Source organism: Oncorhynchus masou, chromosome 6, assembly GCF_036934945.1.
Source record: "Oncorhynchus masou masou isolate Uvic2021 chromosome 6, UVic_Omas_1.1, whole genome shotgun sequence".
Classification (NCBI taxonomy): Eukaryota; Metazoa; Chordata; class Actinopteri; order Salmoniformes; family Salmonidae; genus Oncorhynchus; species Oncorhynchus masou.
Window position 1 is genome coordinate 14,971,021 of NC_088217.1, and position 23,873 is coordinate 14,994,893.

Genomic DNA, 23,873 nt, shown 5'->3' on the forward strand with positions numbered 1-23,873 from the left:
GGTTAACTGCCTGTTCAGGGGCAGAACGACAGATTTGTACCTTGTCAGCTCGGGGGTTTGAACTTGCAACCTTCCGGTCACTAGTCCAACGCTCTAAACACTAGGCTACCCTGCCGCCCCAACATTGACTGGTTAGGGACTAGCTGTCCTCTCATGAGGACGCTTCCAACTGTGACTAATGCTTGTAATATGACAGAGATTATCACTCAGCCAACTAGAGTGCATACCAATAGTGTTGGATCTGTGACATCCACTTGTATTGATCATATCTCCACTAATGCTGCAGAGCTTTGCTCCAAAGGAATATCAGTTGCAATTGGCTGTAGTGACCATGGCATTGTGGCAATAACAAGGAAAGACAAAGTTCCAAAAGTTGGGCTTAAAGTAATTTATAAGAGATCAAACAAAATGTTTTCTCAGGATTAGTTTGTTGAAGATGTAAAACATGTATGTTGGTCTGATGTTTTTGAGGAAAGTTAATCCAGATGCAGCGTTGGCAGTATTTGTAAAATTATTATGTCAAAACTTTGAAATAATAATTTTACAAATACTGCCAAGTATGAACCTGTTGATGATGAATTGAAAAATTGTATGGTTCTAAGAAGTTATGCAAAAAATTGGCGAACAGACCAGGTAGCTCAGACTGATTGGTTGACAATGTAAATTGAGAAATATTATGACTAATCTTAACAAAAATAACAAGAAATTATATTACTAAACAAAGATAAATGACATACAGTCATGTGAAAAGTACATCTCCTGGAATGTACATCCCCACATTCATTGACTAAGGTAACCCAATTTAACAAATCACAAAACAAATGTTTTACTTTGAAAATGTTATGCAATTAAAATAAACCAAAATGCATTTTCCTTTTGTGAAAATTTAGTACAACCCTACATTTAACATGACATAAAATGACTAAAATTAAAATCAGGTACACCAAAAAAAGGTGCAAATTATTAGAAAATCATTATAGATAAACTTCCATAAATATTAGAAACCTGGTCTGGTTTGGTCTTAACTATATGGGTGTGTGGTACACATCATGCCAAGATCAAAATACATACCCAAAGCCCTCAGAAGAACGATTATTGATGCCCGTGAGTCTGGCAGGGGTTACAAATCCATTTCCAAGCAATTTGAAGTACATCATTCCACTGTCCGACAGATCATCGACAAATGGAGAAAATTACAGACCACTGGCAATCTACCTAGGACAGGTCGTCCCACCAAATTCAGCCTAAGAGCTGACCGAAAGATGATCATAGAAGTCTCTAAGTAGCACAGGGTGACATCAAGGGATCTTACCGGCCTCTCTTGCCACAATCAATATTGAAGTGCATGAGTCAACTGTCAGAAAGAGACTGCACAAACGTTCCTACATGGGAGGTCAGGAAGGAAGAAGCCTCTGCTCTAAAAAAATAATATCAAGACACCTGAGTAAAGACCAAAACTACTGGAACAATGTACTCTGGACAGATAAGTTAAAGGTGGAGTTGTTTGGCCGCAATGCCAGACGTCATGTTTGGCGAAAACTGAACACTGCCTTTGAACAGAAGAACCTCATACTGACCATAAAGCACGGAGGTGGTGGAATTATAGTTTGAGGCTGCTTTGCTGCCTCAGGGCCTGGCCAACTTGCCATCATTGAGTCAACTATGACTTCTATTGTACCAGAGAACTCTTGAAAATGTGAGGCCATCTGTCAAAAAGCTGAAGCTGAACCGAACATGGATCTTGCAACAGGACAATGATCCAAAACACAAAAGCAAAGCTACGACAGAATGGCTCAAAAATAAAAAATGAAGGGTTATGGAATGGCCCAGATCTCAATCCTATCAAAATGCTGTGGGGGGACTTGAAGCGGGCCGTGCATGCAACAAAGCCCTCGAACATGACACAGTTGAAGCAGTACTGTAAAAAACCTTCCAGTCGATGTAAGAGACTGATAGGCAGTTACAAGTTATTTCAGCCGAAGGAGGCAACACAGCTATTGAAGCTAGAGGTGTACTTATTTTTTCTCCACTATGGAATCGCATTTCTGTTGATTTTTAGATGAATAAATGATTGCAAAGTATAATCTTTCAGTGTAATTTGTTAAATTATTTTACCTTTATCTGTCAATAGTGTTGAAGTGAAGATTACAAATCCATCTGTCCAAATATGTTAAAAAAGAGAACATTCCAGGGGGTGCACTTACTTTTCACATGTCTGTAAAACGCAATGGAAAAAGTAGCTTAAGTGATATTATGGGCAGAAAACCCAATTAATCTCCATCGTTCTTTGAAGTTGATGGATCATTTATAACAAAACTTTTTGATATTGCCAGTCATTTCAATTACTAGTAAAGTGGAAAATTTTAGAAGTGAAATGACATTGAACAATTATGTATATTACAATCTTATAATTATCTACTTAAGTTTAGATACAAGCATCATGAAACCTCTTAACACAAAAAATTAATTAGACTTGTTGAAAAACGTATTTTTTTCTCACCTAACTTGCTTACCACTTTTCCATGTGGTTTTTTAAATTATGATGTCTTCCTAAATATTTGGTCAAATTATTAATTTTCACTTTGGCTCAACACCCCACTTTCCCTACTTTTGAACGGAAAGATCTATAGACAGTTGTCTGCATTGTAAAGATCCAACCACAGACACAAAGCCATTCTCCCTTTGTTTCTATGGGAGATGCTGTGGTACTGATAAGCATCACCAGACTTGCCTGTGGTAATGGTTCTCACAGGCTAAGTCTGATTGTACACATTACTGTGCTTGTTTTGCGTGCCCCTCAAATTATACAAATGTAACAGCTCCAGCACACCGGACAAGAAACAACAATCCAGATGTAACCATGTGTGCCACTCAATGTATTATCTGATTGCTATTCTTTCTAGTGGCACTGATGTTCCCCAGTCAAAATCCCACATTCATTCCACAGGTCACGTTTCTAAAAAAAATGATCAAGGCACACCAGTGTGCAGCGGCACACCGGTTGAAAACCACTGCATTAGACGTGACCAATTAACCACTTGTATGGAGAAAGGTGTGCTCAAGTGTTTGACGAGTGTGTCAAAACAGACGCCATTACGGAGTTGACAGTTATTACGTAGGTGACAAGTACTTGACAGGCACAATTTTTAAGTGTGTGTGCGTACATTTGAGTATTTGTACCAGTGTCTGCTTGGGTTTGCATAATTGAGGCTGTGCCTACGTTGCAATGTGCTAACACACAGTGCATGGAGACAAACAGACCCAATGATGCAACTTGCTGCAGCAGCTGACAGGTGTCAGCCTGCCTCCTGTACGTTACATCAAAGGTTAGTTCAAAGGTTAGAGACGCCTCTGTCAAAACCAGAAAACCTCCAGAAATGTCACCCTGCACGACACACACACACACACACCCCTCAGAGTCGACCCAACACCTATCACACTCCATGGCGAAGCACATCTGAGGTGTTTGTGGATACGTGCCCAAGAGATACTGCCACATGCTCGGAATATCCAAACAGCCAGCTTCTCTTACCTTCAGAATGAGCCACATCTTTAAGTCATCTTTCAAATCCCCACTCCACCGTTTCCAGCTGAAGGGAGGTGTGAAAGCTCACGGACTGTTGAATAATTCTTATTTGCATGAGTTTTGAAGGTGGACATGTTTATCACAGAGAGGAATTAAGAAGTAAAAAACATTGTTAAAACAATACATTTAATCTCATGGATGGTCAGATTCTGTATGAACTTGAGGGGTTAGATTTCTCCAGTCCCCTCCCTCAGCTGTTTACCAAAACAGAGGCAGGGTTACCGCTTTGTTGTTTGAACCGCAGATTGCCCATTTAAAGAAGGCTATACGCTTAGGAAATTAAATGGATACAGCAGGGATTTCAGATTTTATTCAAACTTTTTCCCCCTATCATTTGATTTATTAAGTAAATGAGCTGAGTAGTGAATAGGGTGAGTAGTGCGCTATATAGGGTATAGGGAGAGTAGTGCACTATATAGGGAATAGGGTGAGTAGTGCACTATATAGGGAATAGGGTGAGCAGTGCACTATATAGGGAATAGGGTGAGTAGTGATCTGCATAAGGAATAGGGTGAGTAGTGCACTACATAGGGAATAGGGTGAGTAGTTTACTACATAGGGAATAGGTTGAGTAGTGTACTACATAGGGAATAGGGTGAGTAGTTTACTACATAGGGAATAGGTTGAGTAGTGTACTACATAGGGAATAGGGTGAGTAGTGTACTACATAGGGAATAGGGTGAGTAGTGATCTGCATAAGGAATAGAGTGAGTAGTTTACTACATAGGGAATAGGGTGAGTAGTGCACTACATAGGGAATATGGTGAGTAGTGCACTACATAGGGAATATGGTGAATAGTGCACTACATAGTTGAGTAGGGCGCCATTTGGAACCTTGGCCATACTGTTTTCCCTTTACGGGCAGGTGCCTGGAAATCTATATTTGTTGTTGATTTGAACATAATATGGTCTGAGGGGTCAAGTCATCTGTTGAAGCCCTGTACAGTATATTGACCACAGCCTTATGAGCTGTAATCGATGCCTCTGTCCTCAGAGGTGGTTGTGTCAAGGAGAGAGCAAACACACATACTGTACACACACACACACACACACACACACACCTGAAATATGCAGCACCTCATCAAGGTCATAGCTTAGGGACTGCCAGACAGCATCAACCCATGTTACAACTTACATACCTCTATAGCACAGGTGGCTGGTGGCACCTTAATTGGGAAGGACGAGCTGGCTCACAGTAATGGCTGGAACAGAATGAATGGATTGGTATCAAACACATGGTTTCCATGTGTTTGATAACTTTCCATTCACACCATTCCAGCCATTGTTTTGACATGTCCTCCCCTCACCAGCCTCCCGTGCCGTATACCAAACCCACCTTGATACTACTACACTTTCTAAAACAATCCTATCGTACAAGTAGCTTTCGATTCTAAGTAGAGTGTTTTTTAATTGTCATTCTTCATGAATCCTTCCCATGTTCGTCATTGACCATCAGAATGCATGATTCACTATCATATTCTCAATTTGCTCCTTCAGGCTTTATGATACTCCAACCTCACATGCCGAAAACTGACCGATCGATCGTTCCAGCGAGCATCACTCTCTGAGTTCAAAGCGGGCCTCCATTTTTAACTGGGCTGTGTTCGACATGTTCAAAAACACTTCGGACAGAATAGTTGGTGGTGGTGGCACCAATTAGCTCGGTCTCCTCAAATCCAACCAGAGGTTTCAGCGAAGTCACTGGGCCCAGATGAGAGCGCTGACCTTCAACCACGTATTCCCTGCTGGAGAGCGCTTTTCCGTGAACTCATTTGCATGGCGGAGATGTACAGGGTATGCTGAGGGGAATGTAGCTTAATGTTATCACTGTGTTTCAGCAGAACCAAAAGACCTGGACTGCAGTTGAGATTACATTAAAAGTACATAGTAGCTGCCTCCCAAGTGGCGCGGTGGTCCAAGGCACTGCGTCGCTGTGCCACTAGAGATTCTGGATTCGAGTCCAGGCTCTGTCGCAGCCAGCCGTGACCGGGAGACCCATGGGACAGCATACAATTGGCCCAGCGTCGTGCGGGTTAGGGGGAGGGTTTGGCCGGCAGGGATGTCTTGTCCCATCGCGCACTAGCAACTCCTGGGGCGGGCCGGGCGCAGTGCACACTGACATGGTCGCCATGTATACTCCGACACATTGGTGCGGCTGGCTTCCGGGTTAAGTGGGCATTGTGTCAAGAAGCAGTGCAGCTCAGCTGGGTTGAGTTTCGGAGGACACACTGCTCTCGACCTTCACCTCTCCCGAATCCGTACGGGAGTTGCAGTGATGAGACGAGACTGTAACTACCAATTGGATACCTCGAAGTAGGGGAGAAAACGGAGTACATTTTTTGTTGTTGTTATGAATCAAAATAAAAGTACATAGTAGCTGCATTAGCTGATTGCTGCTTAACTCCAGACAGTGTCACTGGGAGAAATTAAAAACAAACATGCCTACACACAGACAGACAAACACATACACACCCAAGTGAGAAGTGACTGCAGGGCTATCTGTTATTTTATTTGTGCGTTGAGTTTTTTTGATCCACTGCCCCCGTGCTGCTTGCTGGAGCACTGTGGGGGCTTGTGTGGAGTGCAGTCGTTTTCTCTTTTTATTCCCTCTCTTTACCTCTTTAATTTTCACCTTCTCTGTCTTTCTACATCTCCTTTTTCTCTCTCTCCCTCTCTTGCCTCTCCCCCCCTTATCCTCCACAGCGCTGGTAGAGATGCTATGCTGCAGGTCTGACTTGTCCTCTGGCTCTCTGTACTCCCTGTACTGCTATTGCTGCTGCTGAGTGCGCTGTATTTCTTCCAGCCTGTCTGGCAGCATCTGTCTGAGCCCTAGGCGAGATGGTGTGACGGCTTACTGTAGCCCACCCCACTGACACTGTGAGGGAAGAAGAGCAGCCTTCTATTGCAAAAACGACCCCAGGAATGGGTTTATCAATGACCAGAGCCTGGTGATATCTGAGAGAGAGCGCGATGGAGAGAGGAGAGAGACCATTCTCTAGGACCCAGACTAATACCTTAAGAGGGAGATAAGCGATACAAAAGGAAAAGGAATCCTTCAACCCTGCTGCTCATCCTCTACAGAGGAGCAGGCCCAGACAGAGGAGCAGGCCCAGACAGAGGAGCAGGCCCAGACAGAGGAGCAGGCCCAGACAGAGGAGCAGGCCCAGACAGAGGAGTAGGCCCAGACAGAGGAGTAGGCCCAGACATGAAACAGAGCATGGTTTGGTTTACATCCTGTACGTCTCCAGCTTAGCCTATAGAGCTTTAGACTATCCCTATTCTGTACCCTGTCCTGAAGTGTGCACTCATACACGCTCCCTCATAGATTTACTAAATATTGGACTGGTGTGAGGAATATGGTTGAAACTCCCTGCAGCCATGCTTGCATTATCTGTTATTAGAACATGATAGGTAGGTTCCATTGACCCAAGTTTATTAGCCAAACGCAGTGTCATGACTAAAAAACATCAATTTTGAGTAAGTTTAAATGTTGGTATCCAGAAATATAATACCATATAATAATACCTATTACAATACATTGTAAAGATTCATACATGCTTATAAAATGTTAAAAGGATTATAGTCTAGGTTTTAAGTAGTAGGACAAACTTTTTTCTCTCTCTCTCTTTTCTCATCCCCGATACAGCACTGTTCATCCAATGATTCATCCGTTTCTATCTTCAAATGGCTGTAAGCGCACTGACGTGGGATGTTTCATCTACGTACTAGACAACTGTTTCCACGTAGACGAAGGGGTCTAATGAGTCTGCAGCGACTCTGTTTTGAGCACTGGTTGTACTATCTGTCTACATCCACAAATGGCACCCTATTCCCTACATAGTTCACTACGTTTGACCGAGGCCCACAGTGTGAACAATGTACTTTAAAGGGAAATAGCGTGCCATTTGTGACTCAGCTGCTGTCCTGGTGACGAGGCGCTACCCATTTTCCCTTGTTGGAAATGTTATGCATCACACATTGATGTGCCAGGGGAAGCATTGTCAGCCATAATAGACAGCAGATGTCTCCCTCAGTTGTCCTTGAAACGATACAACATTTTACGTGTACATTACCGGTCAAAAGTTTTAGAGCACCTACTCATTCAAGGGTTTTTCCTTATTTTGACTATTTTCTATATTGTAGAATAACAGTGAAGACATCAAAACTATGAAACAACACATATGGAATCATCTAATAATCAAAAAAGTGTGAAACAAATCAAAATATATTTTGATTTGGCATAGCCAAAGCCAAAAGCCACCCTCTGCCTTGATAACAACTTTGCACACTCTTGGCATTCTCTCAACCAGCTTCATGAGGTAGTCACCTGGAATGCATTTCAATTAACTGGTGTGCCTTCTTAAAAGTTAATTTGTGGAATTTCTTTAATTCTTAATGCGTTTCAGCCAATCAGTTGTGTTGTGACTTGGTAAAAGACCCAGTCCATATTATAGAAAGAACATCTCAAATAAGCAAAGAGAAACAACAGTCCATCATTACTTTAAGACATGAAGGTCAGTCAATATGGAACATTTCAAGAACTTTGAGTGTTTTTTAAGTGCAGTCGCAAAAACCATCAAGTGCTATGCTAAAATAGGCTCTCATGAGGACTGCCACAGGAATGGAAGACCCAGAGTTACCTCTGCTGCAGAGGACAAGTTCATTCAAGTTACCAGCCTCAGAAATTGCAGGTCAAAAAAAGAGTTCAAGTAACAGACAAATCTCAACATCAACTGTTCAGGGGTGACTGTGTGAATCAGGTCTTCATGGTCGAATTGCTGCAAAGAAACCACTACTAAAGAACACCAATAATAAGAAGAGACTTGCTTGGGCCAAGAAACACAAGCAATGGACATTTGACCGATGGAAATGTGTCATTTGGTCTGGAGTCCAAATTGGAGCTTTTCGATTCCAACCGACGTGTCTTTGTGAGATGCGGTGTGGGTGAACAGATCTCCGCATGTGTGGTTCCCACCATGAAGCATGGAGGAGGAGTGATCATACGGGGATGCTTTGCTGGTGACACTGTCTGTGATTTATTTAGAATTCAAGGTACACTTAACCAGCATGGCTACCACAGCATTCCACAGTGATACTCCATCCCATCTGGTTTGGGCTTAGTGGGACTATCATTTGTTTTTCAACAGGACAATGACCCAACACACCTCCAGGCTGTGTAAGGGCTATTTTACCAAGAAGGGGAGTGATGGAGTGCTGCATCAGTTGACCTGGCTTCCGCAATCCCCGACCTCAACCCAATTGAGATGGTTTGGGACGAGTTGGACTGCAGAGTGAAGGAAAAGCTGGCAACAAGTGCTCAGCATATGTGGGAACTCCTTCAAGACTGTTGGAAAAGCGTTCCAGGTGAAGCTGGTTGAGAGAATGCCAAGAGTGTGCAAAGCTGTCATCAAGGCAAAGGGTGGCTATTTGAAGAATCTCAAATATTAAATATATTTTGATTTGTTTAACACTTTTTGGTTACTACATGATTCCACATGTGTTATTTCATAGTTATGTCTTTACTATTGTTCTACAATGTAGAAAATAGTAATAAAAAATAAAAAAAAACCTTGAATGAGTAGGTGTTCTAAAACTTTTGACCGGTAATGGAGTCATTTTGCGGATGCTCTCTTCCATGGCCACTTACAATCAGTTCATTGACCGAAACTGTTAAGAGGATAAAACAACCGCATATCACTATCATTCCGACTGCAGTGCGAATGCAGTCAAGGAAAATGTGTTGGTGGCCTCGGTTTTGGATCCATTTGGGTTTAATGAGCATGTGGTATATTCAAAGTGAGAAATGTTTATGTTTAGACTATCACTTTAAATAAGTCCCTAGACTGTCAGTCAAAATCAAGCCGTGAGACATTCTTAGACGAGAAACAGCAAAGTGCTGTTTAATATTGAGATGAGTCCACATCCCACACCATCTGTTCACAGTTTCAAGCCATTAATTGGATAGTCAATTTAAAATGCTTAAATTAGTTGCTGCATATCTTTGCCATTAATTTGGGATTTACTTGGATCTACACAACAGATGCTCTGAGCACGGAGGCGTCTTGACATTTTTCAAATTTTGAGGTTTGAAAACATCTGACGAACTTAGATTTTGTGAAGTATCACTTTAAGTATCTTTTTTTATTTTACTGAACCTTTGTTTAACCACAAAGTCTCATTGAGTTCCGAAAACCGCAGAGGGAGCACCCCCCTATCCACATCCACGGGACAACAGTGGACTTCCTCAGCGTACACATCACTGACAAACTGAAGTGGTCCACCCACACCGACAGTGTGGTGAAGAAGGCGCAACAACGCAACAACCTCAGGAGGCTGAATAAATGTGGCTTGACACCTAAAACACTCAAACTTTTTCAGATGCACAATTGAGAGCATCCTGTCGGGCTGTATCACTGCCTAGTATGACAACGGTACCGCCCGCAACCGCAGGCCTCTCCAGAGGGTGGTGTGGTCTGCCCAACCCATCACTAGGGGAAAACTACCTGCCTTACAGGACACCTACAGCCCCCGATGCCACAGGAAGGCCAAAAAGATCCTGAAGGACAACAACCACCCGATCCACTGCCTGTTCACTCCACTATCATCCAGAAGGCGAGGTCAGTACAGGGTCATCAAAGCTAGGACCGAGAGAAGCTGTTTTTCAGTCTATCTCAAGGCCATCAGACTGTTAAATAGCCATCACTAGCACCTTAGCGACTGCTGCTCGATATACATATACTTGAAATCACTGGCCACTTTAATAAGGGAACACTAGTCTCTTTAATAATGTTTACATATTTTGCATTACTCATCTCATATGTACAGTATATACTGTATTCTATTCTATTCTACTGTATTTTAGTCTATGCATTACTCATCTCATATGTATATACTGTATTCTATTCTATTCTATTCTACTGTATCTTAGTCTATGCATTACTCATCTCATCTGTATATACTGTATTCTATTCTATTCTACTGTATCTTAGTCTATGCATTACTCATCTCATATGTATATACTGTATTCTATTCTATTCTACTGTATCTTAGTCTATGCATTACTCATCTCATATGTATATACTGTATTCTATTCTACTGTATTTTAGTCTATGCATTACTCATCTCATATGTATATACTGTATTCTATTCTATTCTACTGTATCTTAGTCTATGCATTACTCATCTCATATGTATATACTGTATTCTATTCTATTCTACTGTATTTTAGTCTATGCCGCTCTGACATCAAATATTCATATATTCTTAATTCCATTCTTTTAATTTGTGTGTATTGTGTGTATTGTTGTGAAATTGTTAGATATTACTGCATTGTTGGAGCTAGAAACACAAGCATTTTGCTACACCCGCAATAACATCTGCTAAACATGTTTATGTGACCAATAAAATGTGATTTGATTTGAAGTCACTATACGTCTTTCCTTAGGGAGACACCACAATGCTGTGGTGTAGTACTCTGGGAATAGCAATACTGTCTTCAATACATATTCTCTCATTTTCTTTCGCCTTTTCCTGTTATCTCACTTCCTGTTCTAGAATTTCCTCATCTCCCCCTCGCCACAACTCCAACCTTCACACCTCTGTCTGCTATAACACTTCTGTCTCCTACAACATCTGTCTAATGTAATATATCTATCTGTCTACTATAACATATCTGTCTACTATAACATATCTGTCTACTATAACATATCTGTCTACTATAACATATCTGCCTACTATAACATATCTGTCTACTATAACATATCTGTCTACTATAACATCTCTGTCTACTATAACATCTCTGTCTGCTATAACACTTCTGTCTCCTACAACATCTGTCTAATGTATTATATCTATCTGTCTACTGTAACATCTCTGTCTCCTATAACATATATGTCTACTATAACATATCTGCCTACTATAACATATCTGTCTACTATAACATCTGTCTACTGTAACATCTCTGTCTACTATAACATCTGTCTACTATAACATCTCTGTCTACTGTAACATATCTGTCTACTGTAACATATCTGTCTACTTTAACATATCTGTCTACTATAACATCTCTGTCTGCTATAACATATCTGTCTACTGTAACATATCTGTCAACTATAACATCTATCTACCATAACACCTGTCTACTATAACATTTGTCTACTATAACAACTGTCTACTATAAGATCTGTCTACTATAACATCGGCCTACTATAACATCTCTGTCTACTGTAACATCTCTGTCTACTGTAACATCTGTCTACTATAACATCTGTCTACTATAATATCTCTGTCTACTATAATATCTCTGTCTACTGTAACATCTCTGCCTACTGTAACATCTCTGTCTACTGTAACATCTCTGTCTACTATAATATCTCTGTCTACTGTAACATCTCTGTCTACTATAATATCTCTGTCCACTGTAACATCTCTGTCTACTGTAACATCTCTGTCTACTGTAACATCTCTGTCTACTGTAACATATCTGCCTACTGTAACATCTGTCTACTATAACATCTGTCTACTATAATATCTCTGTCTACTATAACATCTCTGCGTACTGTAACATCTCTGCCTACTGTAACATCTCTGCCTACTGTAACATCTCTGTCTACTGTAACATCTCTGTCTACTGTAACATCTCTGTCTACTGTAACATATCTGCCTACTGTAACATCTGTCTACTATAACATCTGTCTACTATAATATCTCTGTCTACTATAATATCTCTGTCTACTGTAACATCTCTGCCTACTGTAACATCTCTGTCTACTGTAACATCTCTGCCTACTGTAACATCTGTCTACTGTAATATCTCTGTCTACTGTAACATCTCTGCCTACTGTAACATCTCTGTCTACTGTAACATCTCTGCCTACTGTAACATCTGTCTACTATAATATCTCTGTCTACTGTAACATCTCTGTCTACTATAACATCTCTGTCTACTGTAACATCTCTGTCTACTGTAACATCTCTGTCTACTGTAACATCTCTGTCTACTATAATATCTCTGTCTACTGTAACATCTCTGTCTACTGTAACATATCTGCCTACTGTAACATCTGTCTACTATAACATCTGTCTACTATAATATCTCTGTCTACTGTAACATCTCTGTCTACTGTAACATATCTGCCTACTGTAACATCTGTCTACTATAACATCTGTCTACTATAATATCTCTGTCTACTATAATATCTCTGTCTACTATAATATCTCTGTCTACTGTAACATCTCTGTCTACTATAACATCTCTGTCCACTGTAACATCTATGTCTACTATAATATCTCTGTCTACTGTAACATCTCTGTCTACTGTAACATATCTACCTACTATAACATCTCTGTCTACTGTAACATCTCTGTCTACTGTAACATATCTACCTACTATAACATCGCTGTCTACTATAACGTCAACCTGTGTAACCAAGCATTTCGCTACACTCGCATTAACATCTGCTAACCATGTGTACAGTATGTGACCAATAAAATTTGATTTGACCAAAGAGTGAAAAATCAGACAGATCTGTTAATAAGTTTATTTTTCCCCTTCTACCCAGCTCTGATGCAGTATATTGGACTGAAACCCTCTTGGGTTTCTAAGCAGCTACAGTCAGACTAATTTCCTGAATGGCCTGCAAAATCTCATATGTCGCCTTATGGCTTGGGAGGGATACTGTCAGTGGACCTCATCATTTCCAGATTAATCAATTGAATTTGTGAAGGAGCCACTGAAACCCCAGCAGACTTCTGTGTGTGGAATTGGAATTACTTGCAGATCGATTGTCTTGCCTGCTGTGTATGTGGGTACTTATAGTGATTATCGGTGGAGAAGGAAACAGTTTGTAATTGAACATGTTATCTCTTATCTTGTTATCTACAGTTTTGTGCTGGTCTTCTCCTGTCTGGTCCTCTCTGTGTTTTCCACCATTAAGGAGTATGAGAAGAGTTCTGAAGATGCCTTGTATATACTGGTAGGCACTTTGGTTCACACTTGCATGACGGGTATCAGTAGCATGCCATTTGCACATATGTAGACAATGGTTTTGTGCTGGAGATAATGAATATGAGGTAGAAAAGTGGTGGAATAACGCTTTAAGTCTGGAGAAACATGGCTTGTGCTGGCTGTTCATAATATAACCAATTCATACTGTAAGAAAGTAGTTGCTAAATGTCTCTCTCAGTTCTGACTATATACACATACTATATGAATAATTTTCTTCTAATTTCCTTAGTTTTGGGGTAACCATATTATCTTTGCAAAACTATTCTGATAATATCAGAATTATGTGCGTTATGAATGCCTCTGGCAACGCTGTGATGTAACAGGAAGCCTTTCTCCCTTAACAGGAAATAGTCACCATCGTGGTGTTCGGCGTGGAGTACATAGTGAGGATATGGGCCGCCGGATGTTGCTGCAGATACAGAGGATGGAGGGGCCGTCTGAAATTCGCCCGCAAGCCCTTCTGCGTGATCGGTGAGGTCGACCGCAGCTGCGCCTGTGGTCTTTTCTGTGTCACTGTGTGCCTGGTCTCTGTCATCAGTGAGATAATACTGTCCGGCAGCAGTCATTCGTTCCATGGACTGTTTTATCTTCTGCTCAATTTAGGCCAAATATACCCATACTTCTCCCTTCCCCTCTGCCCCCAAACAGATTTGTGGTGGTTGTGCAGGCACAAAATGGCCACCATGTATTATCGAGGTGGCTGCTGGCTGTAGTTAGTGGTGCTTCATCAAATCCTTCCCAACAGTACCTATGGCTAGCACCCCTCTAACAACTTTTATCCATCAGCAACCTTCAGTACTTGAACTCAGACTGCTGAGGGGAGGACGGCTCATAATAATGTCTGGAACGGAGCTCATGGAATGAAATCAAGCACATGGAAACCATGTGTTTGATACCATTCCACTGATTCCACTCCAGCCATTACCACAAGCTCATTCTCCTCAATTAAGGTGCCACCAACCTCCTGTGACTTGAACCCAATAAATCAGGGATCATCAACTAGATTCAGCCGCTGGCCAATTTTTTTTTTTTCTTGAGCGGATTGTCAGGGAAGGTATATTACTGGAAACTTTCCAAGTTTACCAGTAAACTATCAGAATTGTTGTATCTTTCAAGGATTTTATTGTAATCTATCACAAGACATCTTTTGGGTACTTCAGATTATCTCTGGCCCTCTGTGTGGCCTTATCACATGTAAAATATAGAAAATAATGAAATATGATCAAATATATATATATCGAATGACAAATCTGTAAAACATCTTAAATATAAACCATCAACTTAGTGAATAGCATTTATTTAAAAAATATGTTTTACCTTTATTTATTGAGTTTTTTCTCATTGAGATAAAATCTATTTTTCAAGAGAGACCTGGTCCAACAGCAGCAGACAAAACAACTTACATCAGGGTTTCATCATGAAATATCCTTATTTATTTTACTTTGTCAATATGTATTTGTTGTCAATGTTTTGGCGTCAAACTGGTGGCAGTTGTGAAAAAAGTCAATAGTTGAAATAGTTGCACAGTCTTTTTTATTTAACCTTTATTTAACTGAATTGAAAATAATACCATTGTTGATTAGATGCTTTTTCATTAATTAGACCATATGTTCTGTCTACTAGAAACTCATGGACACAGATATGCATTTTTATACTTTATATAAATACATAAAAAATTGTTACTCAAGTATAAGTTATCAAAGTTACGATAGATTGACATATATTTTCTGGTAATTACCAAAATTACTACCAAATTCCCCAGTTGGGGAACCCCACAATAAACTGTAGAGAGGTGATGTTTTCAGGGAAAAATGTGGGTCAGGTTGTGTATTGAACTGTATAGAGATCCTTGATTTCCTCACAACTGAATTCTGAATTCAACTCTGTTGTCCATTTATTGTCCATGTATTTTATACACTCTTAAGGTTGATTATTTTTTTATGTCCTGTGATATATATATTTTTAAACATATCGCATTAAATATATACTTTTTGAATGATTTTGGAAATTTTGTATAAATGTCCATCTTTCCCAGACGTCATGGTGCTGATTGCATCCATCTCTGTGCTGGCGGCGGGAACCCAGGGAACGTCTTTGCTACGTCGGCCATCCGGAGTTTGAGATTCCTGCAGATCCTGCGCATGATCCGGATGGACCGTCGTGGAGGCACCTGGAAACTCCTGGGATCTGTTGTCTACGCTCACAGCAAGGTAATCAAAGACCAGGGCTGGATGGAGTGTGTGTGATTGATTGATCTGATGCTTGTACCTCGCCACCCCAATCTGGCTCCTTGCCCGCATTGCAGCATGTTTCTATCAATCCAATATCTAGATTTGAGCTTCCACAGACAAGTCAAGTCAACTGATACCACATGTCAAATGTATCGATCTAAGTTAATTGATCACACAACCAGCTGTATGACATTAACACTGTCCCCACCCTCTAACCAGATTGATTGACAGGTGACTTCAACAACCATCTGCCGAACAACAACTTCTGGGGACATTACATTACAGCTCTCAGATTGATCTAATACACCCTCAGTACAGACAACAACTCATCATCAAGCTCTCCAAAGGGCATGCTGTGACCGATCTCGTACCCACTTTAACTAACTAGATGTACCCTTCAATTTATCAAAGGCTCCCGAAGCTTGGACTGAGTCCCAAATAGCACCCTATGCTCTATGTAGTGCACTACTTTTGACCAGGGCTCATAGAGCTCTGGTCAAAAGTAGTGCACTATATAGGAAATAGGGTTCCATTTGGAACACACATTTGGTCTGATAAATTGAGCACTTTCAATGGGGAATAAGAGTGTTTCCCAGTGGTCCCAGAGTGGCTCCTTAAGTGTCTCCCAGTGATGCATAGCAACACAGTTCCCATAGAGAGCCGGGGAGAGGAAGAGCAGAGGGCGGTGGAGTGTCTAATGAGATCTCCTGGTAGAGAAGTATGTCAGGGCAAAATGGATCAGGTCCTGAGTCTGACAGTGCAGAGTCCAAAGCTGCCATGGACTATCGACTCTTATTGGATTTGTACACACCGTTACCTGTCTTCTGCCTGCCTGTGAGATGGAACAGCTAGATAGATGTGCAGCCTTGTCGTGTTGCAATATATTAACACTGATAAAGGAAGGGTTTTTCTCCTGGATGTTGATATTTAAGAGAGACTTTCTGATTGAACAGAATTCTTTGAGGCAAGAGGTTCTAACTCCACTTGACTGACTTTGCTGAAAGCAACTTTCTTTAGGGACATTTGACTTGCAGTCAGTGCATTCATCATCAGATATCTAGGTGGGACAACCACCATCTTTTTGTCCTATATTTATATTGTATTTTTTAAATATTTTTTTTATCCCAGGCCCCCATCCCCGCAGGAGGCCTTTTGCCTTTTGGTAGGCCGTCATTGTAAATAAGAATTTGTTCTTAACTGACTTGCCGAGTTAAATAAAAAAATAAAAATATAATCTTAGTCATAGTACGTTGCTCTGGATAAGAGTGTCTGCTAAATGACTAAAATGTCAAATGTAAATGTAAAAATGTGCTGGTGCTCTGTTTACACTAAATGCATACAGTGCCTTCGGAAAGTATTCAGACCCCTTGACTTTTTCCAAATTTAGTTATGTTATGGCCTTCTTCTAAAATGGATTAAATATATAAAAATCTACACACAATACCCGATAATGACAAGGTGAAAACAGATTTTTATACATTTTAGCAAATGTAGAAAAAAATTCAAAACAGAAATACCTTATTTACAAGTATTCAGAACCTTTGGTATGAGACTCAAATTTGAGGTCAGGTGCATCCTGTTTCTATTGATCATCTTTGATGTTTCTACATCTTGAATTGAGTCCACCTGTGGTAAATTCAATTGATTGGACATGATTTTGAAAGACACACACCCGTCTACATAGAGTCCCACAGTTAACAGTGCATGTCAGAGCAAAAACCAAGCCATGAGGTCGAAGGAATTATCCAAACAGCTCCGAGACAGGATTGTGGCGAGACACAGATCTACCAAAAAATGTCTGCAGCATTGAAGGTCCCCAAGAACACAGTGGCCTCCATCATTCTTGAATGAAAGAAGTTTGGAAACACCAAGACCTCCTAGAACTGGCTGCCCGGCCAAACTAAGAAATCAGGGGAGAAGGGCCTTGGTCAGGGATGTGACCAACAACCCAATGGTCACTCTGACAGAGCTCTAGAGTTCCTCTGTGAGATGGTAGAACCTTCCAGAAGGACAACTATCTCTGCAGCACTCCACCATTCAGAACTTTATGGTAGAGTGACCAGACGGAAGCCACTCCCCAGTAAAAGGCACATGACAGCCCGCTTGGAGTTTGCCAAAAGACTCTCAGACCATGAGAAACAAGATTCACTGTTATGATGTAACCAAGATTGAACCCTTTGGCCGGGATGCCAAGCGTCATGTCTGGAAGAAAAATAGCACCATTCCTACAGTGAAGCATGGTGGTGGCAGCATCATGTTGTGTGGATGTTCTTCAGTGGCAGAGACTGGGAGACTAGTCATGATCGAGGCAAAGATGAACCTAGCAAAGAACTGAGAGATCCTTGATGAAAACCTGCACCAGAGCGCACAGGTTTGGGATGAAGGTTCACCTTCTAACAGGGCAACAACCCTAAGCACACAGCCAAGACAATGTGGCTTCGGGACAAGTCTCTGAATGTCTTTGAGTGGCCCAGCCAGAGCCCAGTTACTTGCCTAGTTAAATAAAGGTAAAAAATAAATAAATGCAATACTTTTTTATTCGTACTCTGGTCATAAAATAAATATGCAAATAGCTAGCATCTATTCATTTAATAAAGAAAGTTTCCTCTCAAAGGTAATATTGCTTCGATACTCTGATCTTGAAATGAATATGCCGTAGCTGTATTGTTTTCATTTCTTTCTGATCTTTGACTTTTTGCAGGAGCTGATCACGGCGTGGTACATCGGCTTCCTCTGCCTCATCCTGGCGTCCTTCCTGGTCTACCTGGCAGAAAAAGAGGACAACGACCAGTTTGAGACCTACGCAGACGCACTGTGGTGGGGCCTGGTAAGTCTTTCTCAGTCTGGTTCCACATTTTCTTCCAAACCCTTCCCAGTGGTTGCTAATGGGACAATGTCTGTCTCACTCAGCTGATAACCCCACACTCAGTGGGTTGCTGATAGGAGAATGTATGTCCCCATGAAACACTCAGTGGGTTGCTGATAGGAGAATGTATGTCCCCACACTCAGCGGTTGCTAATAGGCTAAGTTTGTCAGGTCCCAACTAAACAATCAGCGGTTGCTAATAGGCTAAGTTTGTCATGTCTCAACTAAACACCCAGCGGTTGTTTAAACATCATTTTTGGACGTCCCCATGAAATAGCCAGAAGCATTTCAGTCACCACAAAACACCCAGCATTTCTTAATAGGATATTTTCTATAGGTCCTTATAAAAGACCCAGCATTTCTTTATAAGATCATTTCTATAGGTCCTTATAAAAGACCCAGCATTTCTTAATAGGATATTTTCTATAGGTCCTTATAAAACACCCAGCATTTCTTAATAGGATATTTTCTATAGGTCCTTATACAACACCCAGTACTTGTGTTAACTGAGAATCTAAAGAAAGAGGAGATGAATGTAATTCAACCTTGGGACTTAGCATGACAAGTGGTATCTTCTTATGTCACCCTTCATGAGAGACCATCTGAATAACAGCCTCGGAGTATGATTGGCTTGTTGCATGTAACAGCTTCGTGTGAGATGGAAAAAGCACTCTGAATATTGATAACAAAGGTGTAATTCAATATGTCTGCCAATTGCCTTCTCAGATCACCCTGACTACCATTGGCTACGGAGACAAGTTTCCCATAACGTGGAACGGACGTCTTCTCGCTGCCACCTTCACCCTGATTGGAGTATCTTTCTTTGCACTTCCAGCAGTAAGATTTTTTTATCCAAAGAAATTACTGAAGTAACTTAGTAATGTGCACTTAATGCAAGGAAATGGAGGGCTACTGAAGAAACTCAGAAAATTAGTGCCACGAAGCATTTGCAATTTGATAGTCAAGCGTTACTCTGAAGTAAGACTTCATTATGTAACTGTGAATTGATCATGTTTTCCAGAGGCTCGTTGTTGTGACTAACAGCTTGTCTGTATCTCTAAGGGGATCTTGGGCTCTGGCTTCGCCTTGAAGGTCCAGGAGCAACATCGACAAAAACACTTTGAGAAGAGGCGGAATCCTGCGGCAGGACTTATTCAGGTAAATAAACCAGGAGCTTACCCAGTCTAAAAAACAACATTTAGAGCGTTTTCACTCAAATCCTGGTGATATGGAATCCTAGTAATCTGGTGTCCTGGTGGGGTTCAATTGACCATCTTAGCTTCCACAAGAATGTAAATGAACAGTTTCAGGGTACTCTTTCCAAGACAAACATTCTACATGACGCCACCATTCTAGCGTGTTTATATGAGGCAAAACTTTCCATGTCACAATACCTGGTACTCTAGTTCTGGATCCTGAACCCACTTCTCAGTCAACTACTAGAATTAATGTTGGTTTCCCTGGTCCCAAAACACTCCAGTCACCCAATCAGACAATGATGTGAAAACGCCAAACACTCCAGTCGCCCAATCAGACAATGATGTGAAAGCACCCACACACAGGCCAGAGAAAGACAGCTTAGACGGTACACACACAGTGATAGATATCGGAGTGTGAGTTGCCTCTGCCAAGACATGAGTAATAGGGCTCACTTAGTAATTCCCTGCTTGCTGTTCATACCTACATATAGTGTACACGCAAATATTTGTATGAAAACATAAAGGAAACGCTGTATTCATGCAAAACCATGCACTTCTCTCTCTATTTCTTTCTCTCACCATGTATTATTCATCCTGCTCTCTCCTTTAGTTAATCTATCTATCTCTCTTCTATTTAGGCCGGGTGGCGCTTCTACGCCACTAATCTCACCCGGCCAGACCTGGAGTCGACGTGGGATTATTACGAACGCACCGTATCCTCACCGATGTACAGGTATTGATGATATAGTAAATTAGCGCCTAGATTTAAATTGTCCCCGTCTGCTCTCCTGTGTCAGCCGATATGGATCCAGCCATCGCTGCCTCCATCGATCCACCACTCTGACATTCCTTTCCCCTCAATCTGAAGGTTAATGAAGATGTCCAATCAGTATCTATGTAGAGGCTACGGGTCTGATGGATTGTTATTGGTCCAAGCCAATAGATGTTTAGTTATAGTAATAACAATCTGAAGGTTAATGAAGATGTCTAATCAGGATCTAACTGCCAAAATAAACGAAACGCCAACATGATCAGCTTCAATGCACCTTGGTACAAATTCTACAAGTGTACATTTTTTACTAAATTCTGGCATACATGGAGATTCTACGATTTGCGTGTACCACAAATTATTGGCATTTGTCAAACTGTCGCACGCAACACCTACGCATGTTTTCATTGATAAATCAGATACATACTATAATTTTGGCTACAAACCCACCTGCGACAAACCCACCTGCTACAAACCCACCTGGAAAACATCTTCCATTCACATTTGATGGAAACAAAAACGCTATCATTTGCTGTATGATTTGGAGATGTTGGACAATTTGATCACAATTCTGTAGAGGTTTAAGAGAATGTTACAGTGTCTTTTTCAAATAAAAAATGCGTGCCGCCTAGCGAGTGACAAACACTACCCGCGCATTCAGAAAGATTGATTGTCCTTTCAAACAATTTAAAAGTAAATGCTATAGCCCACACTTCTATGCAAAAGAGAAATTGTTGATCAATATTTAATTTAACAATCGATGATTATGTTTCTATTTCATGCCTTGGTATAGGCTCTGAGATTAAATAAATTCGGCCATGATGTCTCGCTTCAATCGCACAGCAATACTGTAGCCTATCCAGACTGTCACAGACTATCAAGGCTACCGGTCTATTTATTTTCTAGCATGGTTGACTATTTGAATGAGTGATGGATAAATGGTAGCATGCTTGGCTATTGAATGAGAGATGGATAAATGGTAGCATGCTTGGTTATTGGATGAGAGATGGATAAATGGTAGATGATGGATTGAAATGATGGATACATGGTAGCATGCTTGGCTATTGAATGAGAGATGGATAAATGGTAGCATGTTTGGCTATTGAATGAGATATGGATAAATGGTAGCATGCATTGAATGAGTGATGGATAAATGGTAATGCTTGGCTATTGAATGATGGATAAATGGTAGCATGCTTGGCTATTGAATGAGAGATGGATAAATGGTAGCATGCTTGGCTATTGAATGAGTGATGGATAAATGGTAGCATGCTTGGCTATTGAATGAGAGATGGATAAATGGTAGCATGCTTGGCTATTGAATGAGTGATGGATAAATGGTAGCATGTGTGGCTATTGAATGAGTGATGGATAAATGGTAGCATGCGTGGCTATTGAATGAGAGATGGATAAATGGTAGCATGCTTGGTTATTGAATGAGAGATGGATAAATGGTAGCATGCGTGGCTATTGAATGAGAGATGGATAAATGGTAGCATGCGTGGCTATTGAATGAGAGATGGATAAATGGTAGCATGCGTGGCTATTGAATGAGAGATGGATAAATGGTAGCATGCGTGGCTATTGAATGAGCGATGGATAAATGGTAGCATGCGTGGCTATTGAATGAGCGATGGATAAAATGTAGCCTAATATTTTTTGATTAATGAGGCCCCAGGTGACTGTGACACACACACACACTTTAATTCCCCTATGCTCTTTTGAGACCCCTCTACTACCCACCACTGCGACCTGTATTCTTATATCTCCCACACTAACTTTAAGCATCACCTGTCAGAGCAGCTTATCGATCATTGCACCTGTACACAGCCCATCTGTAAATAGCCCACCCATCTACCTCATCCCCATATTGTTATTTATTTTTGCTCCTTTGCACCCCAGTATCTCTACTTGCACATTCATCTTCTGTACATCAATCACTCCAGTGTTTAATTGCTCAATTATAATTATTTCACCACTATGGCCTATTTATTGCCTTACCTTCCTTATCTTACTCCATTTGCACACACTGTATATATATTCTTTGTGTTATTGACTGTACGTTTGTTTATCCCAAGTGTAACTCTGTGTTGTTTGTGTCACACTGCTTTGCTTTATCTTGGCCAGGTTGCAGTTGTACATGAGAACTTGTTCTCAACTGGCCTACCTGGTTAAATAAAGGTGAAATATATATTTCTTTTTAAGTCACTGAGATCTCTTCTTCTAGCCATGGTAACCAAAATAATATTTTTTTAATTGCTTAATTAACTCAGGAACCACACCTGTGTTCTAGCACCTGGTTTCAATATACTTTCTATCCTTCATTTACTCAAGTGTGTCCTTTACTTTGGCAGTTACCTGATAGAGGCTAAGGGCCAGATGGATTCTTAGTCTAAGCCAATAGACATTTACTTCATTATAATAATAAAAGCCATGTACTTTTTTATCCTAAGTGGCTAACAACAGCGAGTGCTGTTCGTGTCGTGGCGCTGTGCTCTAACAACGGAAGCACAGGGGACATTACATTACATTTTACCACGTGGATTCGTTTCGAAAGGATGGTATAGTTATTATAGAAATGTATGATGTAAGTCTGAAGGAAATCTGTGAAGGTTTAATGTAGTCTAGTCTTTGTGTTTGTTTAGGGAGGAAAAACTGTGCACAAGCTCACTTCATCCCACGAGATCATGTGATGACAGACAGAGTTGGATTGTATAATGACGATGTCATTAGCAAACATGAAATGAATCAAATCGTATTAGTCACATGCGCCTAATACAACAAGTGAATTACTTACATTGAAATGCTTACTTACGAGCCCCTAACCAACAGTGCAGTTTCAAAAAATACAGATAAGAACAAGAGCTAAAAGTAACAAGTAATTAAAGAGGAGCAGTAAAACATTTATACAGGGGGGTGCCGGTACAGAGTCACTGTGTGGGGGCACTGGTTAGTGGAGGTAGTATGTACATGTAGGTAGAGTTAATTAAAGTGACTATGCATAGATGTCAACAGAGAGTGGCAGTGGTGTGGAGAGGGGAGGGGCAATGTGAACAGTCTGGGTAGCCATTTGACTAGATGTTCAGGAGTCTTATGGCTTGAGGGTAGAAGCTGTTTAGAAGCCTCTTGGACCTAGACTTGGCGCTTTGCTAACACTTGCCGTGTGGTAGCAGAGAGAACAGTCTATGACTAGGGTGGCTGGAGTCTTTGACAATT

At 40.8% G+C, this 23,873-nt stretch overlaps 1 protein-coding gene across 1 annotated transcript in view; it reads left to right on the forward strand.

Moving 5' to 3' along the window:
• LOC135541003 (potassium voltage-gated channel subfamily KQT member 2-like) overlaps positions 1-23,873 on the forward strand; it is a 66,020-nt gene that overhangs the window by 16,009 nt on the left and 26,138 nt on the right. The window contains 8 exon segments of the mRNA XM_064967150.1: positions 13,470-13,560; positions 13,937-14,063; positions 15,628-15,672; positions 15,675-15,802; positions 18,525-18,650; positions 19,416-19,526; positions 19,752-19,847; positions 20,527-20,621. Coding sequence (XP_064823222.1) covers positions 13,470-13,560; positions 13,937-14,063; positions 15,628-15,672; positions 15,675-15,802; positions 18,525-18,650; positions 19,416-19,526; positions 19,752-19,847; positions 20,527-20,621 — 819 coding nt within the window.